At 42.5% G+C, this 9896-nt stretch overlaps 1 protein-coding gene across 1 annotated transcript; it reads left to right on the top strand.

The window, feature by feature from the left end:
• The first annotated feature begins 3091 nt into the window (after window positions 1-3091).
• Window positions 3092-3884, top strand: LOC138870312 (uncharacterized). Its single transcript, XM_070148105.1, has 2 exons — window positions 3092-3109; window positions 3228-3884. The coding sequence occupies exons 1-2, from the start codon at window positions 3092-3094 to the stop codon at window positions 3882-3884; spliced, it is 675 nt and encodes a 224-aa protein (XP_070004206.1).
• The last annotated feature ends 6012 nt before the right edge of the window (window positions 3885-9896 follow it).

Here is a 9896-nt window from a genome sequence, read left to right as displayed (position 1 = left end):
GTGTTCTCGAGAACACTTCGATTAAAGTCCGTTCAACCCCAAGAAAGGTCGATTCAAATCCGAGCCAGGGCTTACTGATTTTTCAAGATTTTAAGGTATTTTTGTTTTTTTATCAGTTCATGTGTTGTTGTAGTTAAATGTCTGTTTATTGCCCCAAATGTTTAGTTGATTTTATTTTGAATTGTTTGTCGACTGTTTCTGTCCACCTTGCCCGGACCTCTGTATTTGGTCAAGTCTTTCTTTCATTTACTGATAATGTGTGTATGTGTAAACTGTACAACCAACTGAAATTGAAATTGATCGATTAATTAGTTCCCATGGTCATTTTTGTTTTGACATTGCAATCTGAACCCCTTATTCAATACTGTTCGATTCCGATCCTTGGATATTGATTGTATATGTTATAATTAGTATAGTCGATTCGATACGTGTCGTCGATTAGTTTCAGCTGTTTGAATAGTAACAATTTGATTTATTTCCTGCTGAAACTTTGTTTGAATCAAATTAGGAATTGAGTATAGCTACTTATAATTGGTGTATTTGAATCAGAAAAATTAAGGATTGGTCTGTAGCTGCAGTCTGAATTGATGGCATGTGCACTTGTGGACAGCATGTGCATTAGGGCCTTTTAGAAATTAAAATAACTTGACAGCATATGCTGTCAGGCCATCTTCAGGCTGCCCATACCCTTGTTTTAGTTTAATAAGGTGATAAAAGGGCTGTCAGGGAATCTCATGGGAGGGGTTCTACTTTTTAAAAGTTGAGTGGAAAAACAGCAGAAAAGAGGGGGTTCTGATTTGTTTAACAGGCTGTAAATGGCCTGATGCTAGGCTATAAATAGAGAGGAGCTTCCATTTTGTTGAAGGACGGAAAATCAAAAGGGGGGGACTGAAAATTAGAAAAGAGAACAGATTTTTTTAGACCAGATAGACAGAAATAGAGAGGGGAATACAGAAATACAGAAATACACACTTACACAGAGAGATATACCACACAAACAGGCATATACAGATACACATTGAGAGAGGTATATATACAAGGGACAGTTAGAGAAAACACACAGATAGATAGAGGGAGGGGGGGGAGATAGAAATCACACAGACAAAATCAGAAACTGTTCTTCCCATTGTTGTCTTGATTTCACTTGTTTCGACCTGTTTAATCAATACTGATTTTTCCAAGTCCCAACTGAGTTTACTGGTTGTGTGTTTCATTGGTTTATTTCTGGATTCGGTCTGTCTGGAGTTCTGATTCTACCCCACTGCTTGCTGCTATCATTTTGCTACTTTTTCCATCGGCTATAGTTGCATCTTGCACTGGAACTTGTTCTGTTGTTACTTATTTGTTACTGCTGCTGTTCGTTTACACCACTGCTCTACTGACTCTCCTGCTTCTTCATTGTAAGCATTTACCAGGTACACATTTCATACTGATGTAACAATGAAAAGCATGAATTGAAAGATCTGAAGGAATTGTAATCATCTGCTGCTTTACTTACAGCTTTATAAAAGTTATAAATTGTGTAGATTTTAGTTTGTAGCTCAATAGAGAATACGTTAGTGAGTTTGTACTTAACTGAAGCTTATGCTGATCTAAAACCGCGATATGTGATTCGTTTAGTGGTATACATGATGTAACTATATAATTCATGGAATGTGCAACTACTTGGTGTAATTGTTAATTCGAACTTTTCTCCAGTTGTTATGAGCATGTAGGGTGAATGGTTTTTTAAAATCTTGCCAAATACAACACAGTTTTAAATTCAAGAGCTTTAATTTCAGTAGGCAGTTTTTAGGATGAGTTCCGAATATCATTAGCAGCACCCTCTAATAAATAATTTTATTAATCCTGTTTAAATGAGTTTAAATTTAACTCGAGGAGTGTTTGGAGTATGTATAGCGTTTCATCAATCTTATATGTAATCTTTTATCAAATTAAAAGCACGTTCCATGAGGTACAGCATTCTTCACCTTGTAAATAATTAATCAGATAACTAATAAGAGGTCGGGATTAGCTAAGCATGCAATTTAATTAGCATGCATTTTTTTTTATTTTTAGAGACAAACATAATAGAAATTTAGTCACTATAGGTTTATCCTTTCAAACAATGAGACGATCCTCGCTAAATAAAAATGCAAATTGCGGGGCCCTCAATAATTGATCACATTAAATACTTAGAATTTGGGAACGACTATTTAGTAAATTTCACTGTCTTCCCTAAAGATAATAACGCGTTTAGACTCTTTAGGCGCGACTTAATTAAATTACATTCTTAAATTCGGGTGCGCATTTATGTGACCCAAATTCAAATTTCAACGGAGTCGAAATGTGTTAACAACTACGAGTGCATTGAGTGTGACGTGGTTCGAGATGCATTTTCACGACATTGCAATTCTATAAAAATAAATAATAATAATAAAAGCGGTTTTAAACTTAATAAAAGCACATAAGTCACAACATGTATTTAAATCAGATATTTAGCCATTATAACAATTTAAGCGACCGTGCTAGAACCACGGGATTCGAGGGTGCCTAACACCTTCCCTCGGGTCAACAGAATTCCTTACTTAGAATTTCTGGTTCGCAGACTTCATTTGGAAAGTCGAATATTTTCCTCGATTTGGGATTCAAGATAAACCGGTGACTTGGGACACCAAAAGCCAAACCTTTTCCAAGTGGCGACTCTGAATTAAATAAATAATCTCATTTCGAATATTTTCACTTAAATTGGAAAAACTCCCTCGTGCATTTTACCCTTCGGGGCGGGCGCGCAAAAAGGAGGTGTGACACTAGGTTCATAAGAGTCATGGATCACAAGCCAGTTTATTAGAGTCTCGTTGATCGGTACGGAGATGTTTGTACTTATCTATGAGAGGCTATGTAACTGTTAGGAAAATTTTCACTTCATTTGATTTCCTTGTCGTGCGATATTTTGACATCAGAATTCTAAACTTCTGTCTTCTATTCTCTCATAGATGGTGAGGACACGTGCTACCCTAGATGATCAGGCACCCGTGCCCCTACTACAACCGTTAGAGGCCGGGGCCGGGGTAGAGGCCGAGGATGCGCACGTGGTGCAGCCAGAGCACCTATGCGAGCTGTCGGCGAGGTACCACTAGCAGTTCTAGCCGAAGTCCAGGCACCTGATACGCCTACTGCTACTACTACTCCAGCACTTCAGGAGACTCTGGCGTAGTTCATGAGCATGTACATCATTTTTGGCTCAGCCAGGGTTGCTTCCCCTTGCTGCAACCACATCTCAGGCCGGGGGAGGAGTACAGACTCCCACTGCCCGCAATCTTGAGCAGCGAGTGCATGTTGATCAGGTCCCGAAGGTTATTCCTGTACCGTCTGTAGTGCCAGTTCAACCAGAGGAAAGGACATCGGTTTCAGAGGATGAGCAACGGAGACTTGAGAGGTTCAAGAAGTATGACCCTCCGGTGTTCAGCGGGCTAGCATCATATGATTCCTTGGGATTTCTAGAGGAGTGTCACCGTATCCTCCGCACTGTGGGTATATCAGGATCGAGTGGGGTTTCTTTCAATGCCTTCCAACTTCGAGGAGCCGCCTATGAGTGGTGGTGTACCTATGAGTTAGACAGTCTGAACGAGGCTACTTCATTCACTTGGACCCAGTTTTCAGATCTTTTCCTGAGAGAGTTTGTTTCTCAGAGCCTTAGAGACGCATGGCGCGCAAAGTTTGATCATTTGTGCCAGGGTGCTATGACTATCTCAGAGTATGCTGTCTGTTACACTAGCTTGTCTAGACATGCACCAGCCTTGGTTTCTACTGTTCGCGAGAGGGTTCGCCGGTTTATTGAGGGTCTTATTTCCAGAATCAAGTCTAGCATGGTTTGCAAGTTGGATATGGATATTTCTTATTAGTAGGTGGTAAGCATTGCTAGGAGGATTGAGGGTATACATGCTAGGGAGAGAGAGGAGAGGGAGACTAAGAGGTCTTGAGAATTGGGCCACTATTCTGGAGCCCGTGCCCCAGCTGCAGGTCGTCATGGTAGGGGTTATATGAGTTGCCCTATTCATTTAGCTCTTCCAATAGCCAGTGGTATTCCAGCTCCCCCTAGGCCCTTTCAGCCTTATTATACACCACCAGTATCTAGTGCACCTCCTGCGCAGGGTGCTTTCAGTGGTCAATCCAGCAGACCTGGCCCAAGCCAGTCACATCTGCCACGTCCTCCTAGAGCTTGTTTTGAGTATGGTGATACATGTCATATGGTGAGGGATTGCCCCAGTCTTAGGAGTGGTGCACCTCCACATACCTCTCAGCCACAGCATGCCCCGCAGAGTTCTCAGGCTATGGTTACAGCTCCAGTTGCTACCCCACCTGCTCAGCTAGCTAGAGGTTGAGGTTGGGGAGGTAGAGATAGCCCTAGAGAGGGAGGCCAGGATAGATATTATGCCCTTCCTGCCCGTACCAAGGTTGTTGCCTCTGATTCTGTCATCACAGGTATTATGCTGGTTTGTCACAGAGATGCATCGGTTCTATTCGATCCAGGCTCCACTTACTCTTATGTGCCTTCTTATTTTGCTCTGCATTTGGGTATACCTCGGGATTCTTTGAGTTCCCATGCTTATGTTTCTACTCTTGTGGGAGATTCTCTTGTTGTGGACCATAGTTATCGCTTATGTTTGGTTGATCTTAGTGATTTTGAGACCAGAGCCGATCTATTGTTGCTCAGCATGGTAGATTTTGACATTATCTTGGGCATGGATTGGTTGTCTCTCCATTATTCTACTCTTGATTGTCACGCCAAAACTGTGATGCTGGCTATGCTAGGTGTACTGCGTGTTGAGTGGAGGGGTACTTTATCGCACTCCTAGTAGAGTTATTTCCTTTCTTAAAGCTCATTGTATGGTTGAGAAGGGGTGTGACGCGTATTTAGCTTATGTGAGAGATGTCAGTATTTATACCCCTTCAGTTGATTCAATCCAAGTAGAACGGGATTTTCTTGATATGTTTCCAGCTGATCTTTTGGGCATGCCACATGATGGAGATATTGATTTTGGCAACGATGTGTTGCTAGGCACTCAGCCCATTTCTATTCCTCCGTATCATATGGCTCCTCCTAAGTTGAAGGAATTGAAGGATCAGTTACAGGAATTGCTTGATAGGGGTTTTATTCAGCTCAATGTATTACCTTGGGATGCTTCTGTCTTGTTCGTAAAGAAAAAGGATGGTTCTATGCGCATGTGTATTAATTATCGCTAGTTGAACAAAGTTACATTGAAGAACCGTTATCATTTGCCTCGTATTGATGATCTGTTTGACCAGCTTTAGGGTGCACGGGTGTTTTCTAAGATTGACTTGCACTTAGGTTACCATTAGTTGAAGATTCGGGAGCCAGATATCCTGAAGACTACTTTCACGACTCGGCATGGTCATTACGATTTCCTTGTTATGTCATTTGGGTTAACCAATGTCCTAGTAGCCTTTATGAATTTGATGGATAGTGTGTTCTGGCCGTATCTTTACTCGTTCGTCATTGTCTTTATTGATGATATTCTAGTGTATTCCCGCAGTTAGGAAGATCATGAGCAGCACCTGCGGACTGTTCTTCAGACATTGAGAGAGAAGAAGTTATATGCTAAGTTCTCGAAATGTGAGTTTTGGTTGGATTCAGTGGCATTCCTAGGCCTTAGTATCGAGTGAGGGTATTCAGGTGGATTCAAAGAAAATAGAGGTCGTATAAAGTTGGCCCGGACCATCTTCAGCTACAGAGATCTACAGTTTACTTGGCTTGGCGGGTTACTACCGCCGTTTCGTGGATGGGTTTTCATCGATTGCAACCCCTATGACCAGGTTGACCTAGAAGGGTGCCCCGTTCCAGTGGATGGAGGAGTGTGAGGAGAGCTTTCAGAAGCTCAAGACAGCTTTGACTACAACCCTAATTTTGATACTGCCTACAGGTTCGGGGTCTTATACGATTATTGTGATGCCTCAAGGATTGGCCTCGGAGCGGTGTTGATGCAGGACGGTAGGGTGATTGCCTATGTATCCAGACAATTGAAGGTACATGAGAAGAATTATCCGGTCCATGACCTTGAGTTAGTTGCCATTGTTCATGCCATGAAAATCTGGTGCCATTATTTATACAGTGTGCCTTGTGAGATTTATACTGACCATCAGAGCTTGCAACACTTATTCAAGCAAAAGGATCTAAATTTGCGCCAGAGGAGGTGGTTAGAGTTGCTAAAGGACTATGGCATCACTATTTTGTATCACCAGGGCAATTCCAATGTGGTGGCCGATGCTTTGAGTCACCGGGCAGAGAGTTTGGGGAGTTTGGCTTATTTACCAGCATCAGAGAGGCCTATGGCGATGGATGTTCAGGCCTTATCCAGCCAATTTGTGAGATTGGATCTTTCGGAGCCCAGTCGGGCTCTAGCTTGCGTGGTTTCTCGATCTTCCTTATTTGATCGTATCAGGGAGCGTCAGTATGATGACCCTCATTTGCTTGTCCTCAAGGACAAGGTTCAGCACGGTGATGTCAGATATGTGACTATTGGTGATGATGGGTATTGAGGATGCAGGGTCAGATTTGTGTACCCAATGTTGATGGGCTTCGAGAGTTGATTCTAGAGGAGGCCCATTGTTCCCGGTATTCCATCCATCCGGGTGCCGCAAAGATGTATCAGGATTTGAGACAACACTATTGGTAGAGGCAGATGAAGAAAGATATAGTTGGATTTTTAGCTCGGTGTCTCAATTGTCAGCAGGTGAAGTATGAGCACCAGAGACCGGGTGGGTTGCTTTAACAGATAGAGATTCCGGAGTAGAAGTGGGAGCGGATCACCATGGACTTTGTAGTAGAGCTCCCATGGACTCTGAGGAAGTTTGACGCTATTTGGGTAATTGTGGATCGGCTGACCAAGTCCGCTCATTTCATTCTTATGTGTACTACTTATTCTTCGGAGCGGTTGGCGGAGATTTATATCCGGGAGATTGTTCAACTGCATGGTATTCCAGTGTCCATCATTTCAGATAGAGGTACTTAGTTCACATCACGTTTCTAGAGGGTTGTTCAGCATGAGTTAGGTACTCGAGTGGAGTTGAGTACAACATTTCACCATCAGATGGACGGACAGTACGAGTGCACTATTCAGATTCTTGAGGATATTCTCCATGCGTGTGTGATTGAGTTTGGAGGGTCTTCGGATCAGTTCTTGCCATTGGCGAAGTTTTCTTACAACAATAGCTATCAGTCCAGCATTTAGATGGCACCGTTTGAGGCTTTATATGGTAGGCGGGGTAGATCCTCGATGGGTTGGTTTGAGCCAGGTGAGGCTATATTATTGGGCACAGACTTAGTTCAGGATGCTTTGGAGAAGGTTAAAGTGATTCAGGATAGATTCCGTACAGCCCATTCCAGACAGAAGAGTTACGCAAACCGGAAGGTTCGTGATGTTTCCTATATGGTTGGAGAGTGGGTTCTGCTACGGGTTTCGCCTATAAAGGGTGTTATGAGATTTGGGAAGAAAGGGAAGTTGAGTCCGATGTTTATTGGCCCTTTTGAGATATTGAGGCGTGTTGGGGAGGTTGCTTATGAGCTTGCCTTACCTCCCAACTTGGCAGAAGTTCATCTGGTATTTCATGTTTCGATGCTCTGGAGGTATCACGATGATCCGTCGCATGAGTTGGATTTCAGTTCAGTCTAGTTGGACAAGGATCTATCTTATGTTGAGGAGCCACTGGCAATATTGGATAGGCAGGTTAGAAAGCTGAGGTCAAAGAACATTGTTGTAGTAAAGGTTCAATGGCAGGTTCAGTCGGTCGAGGAGGCGACCTGGGAGACCGAGCAGGATATGCGCAACCGTTACTCTCATCTTTTCACTACTTCAGGTATGTCTCTATGCTCGTTAGAGGACGAACAAATGTTTAAGTGTAGGAGGATGTGGCGACCCAGCTGGTAATCTTAAGAACTAACGCCCCGATCCCCTATTAACTGCTTTCCCCGAGTTTATTTTTGCTATTTTGATTTGTTGGGACGTTCGGTTTTGAGTTTCGGAGAGTTTTGGGACACTTAGTCCCTAAATGAGAGCGTAAGTGTTAGAAAGTTGACCGTAGTTTGAACAATGTGAAGACGGCCATGGAATGGAAATCTAATGGTTCTGTTAGCTCCGTTAGGTGATTTCGGGCTTAGGGACATGTTCAGATTGTGTTTTGGAGGTCTGTAGCAATTTTAGGCTTGAAATGCCGAAAGTTGAATTGTTGAAGTTTTCGGTTCGATAGTGAGATTTTGATCCGAGGGTCGGAATGTAACTCTGGAAGCTAGAGTAGCTTCGTAGTGTTGAATGTACCTGTGTGCAAAATTTCAGGTCATTCGGACGAGGTTTGATAGACTTTTTGATCGGAAGCGTGTTTTTAGAGTTTTTGGAATTCTTAGGCTTGAATCCGATGAAAAATAGGTGTTTTGATGTTGTTTTGAGCGTTCCAAAGGTTGGACCAAGTTTGAATAAAGTTATGGGATATGTTTGTAGATTTGGTTTAAGTCCCGGGGGCCTCGGGTGTATGCTCAACGGACCATGTTTGGACTTAGAAAGATTGCAGATTTTCTGCTGCTGTGTTGCAAAGAAAACATTCATCGCTTTCGCGAGAGGGCCTCGCATTCGCATAAAGCATCTGGGTGAAGCAGCTGAATCATGCTTCACGTTCGCGATGATGTCCCGCATTCGCGAAGGCATGGACCCACTGGTCTTCGCGTTCGCGACATGGTCCTCGCGTTCACGTAGGTTCTGCTAGTGTAAGCTACACGTGCGCGAGTGGACCTTGCATTTGCAAAAGAGGAAGTTGGCCAGTAGATTTTTAGTGCATCGCGTTCGCGATAGTAGTCTCGCGTTCGCGAAGAAGAACTCGTCTGGGCAGAATATAAAATTCCAAACTCGAGGATTTAGCCATTTTTGTGAAAACTTTAGCTTGGGAGCTCGGATTCGAGCGAGGATTCGAGGGATTTTGAGAGATATCGACTGGGTAATGATTCTTAACTCCTTTTTGCTTGTAACCCATTAATCTAAATTTGAATGCATCATTTAATTTCAGAATTTGTATGAAAATTGGGGGAAAGTTCTTAAACCAAGAATTTAAGTTTTGATTGGAGATTTGACATTGGATTGGGATAATTTTGGTATGGTTAGACTCGTGAGAGTGTGAGGATTCTGAAAATATAAATTTTACCTGATTCCGGTATGTGGGCCCGAGGGGCATTTTGGTCATTTTACCTAATTTCGTGTATTAGCTTAGAATTTAATTGTACAATCAGTTACTTGAAGTGTTATTTACATTATGCAACTGAATTGAATAAATTTTGGCCATTTGGATTCGAGTACTTGTGGCAAGAGCGTGGTCTCGGGTTAATTTTGAGTCGGTTCGAGGTAAGTGGCTTGCCTAACCTTATGTGGGGGACCTTCCCCTTAGGATTTGGTATATTTGATAATTGAAATGCCTTGAACGTGAGGTGACAAGTGCGTACTTGAGCTAATTTATGAAAATCCGGTTTCTTTAAGTTATTTCAATTGTGCTCATTTTTCTTGTTTTATACTACTTGCAAATTTAGCCTGTTGTTAGCTTAGAAAAAGCATGTTTAGTTGACTTAATTGTCTATTTGCTTAAACTGCCTTAATTTACATTACGTTAAGTATGTTAGGTTAGAATTACCTGTTTTACTTCGTACGAAATTGAGCTTATTTGAGTATTTCCTTGCGTTGTTGCTGCGTGTTTTACTTTGGGACTACAGAACGATATTCCGAGAGATCCCCCTGCACATTTATATGGGAACTACAGGATTGTACCCGGTAGATTCCCCATGAACTGAATATTTACCTTTGGGACTACGGATCGGAATTCTGGGAGATCCCCTCGCATTATGAGTTGGACTACGGGAC

Source organism: Nicotiana sylvestris, chromosome 6 (genome assembly GCF_000393655.2).
Source record: "Nicotiana sylvestris chromosome 6, ASM39365v2, whole genome shotgun sequence".
Classification (NCBI taxonomy): domain Eukaryota; kingdom Viridiplantae; phylum Streptophyta; class Magnoliopsida; order Solanales; family Solanaceae; genus Nicotiana; species Nicotiana sylvestris.
This window is presented reverse-complemented; position numbering and strand designations above follow the sequence as displayed.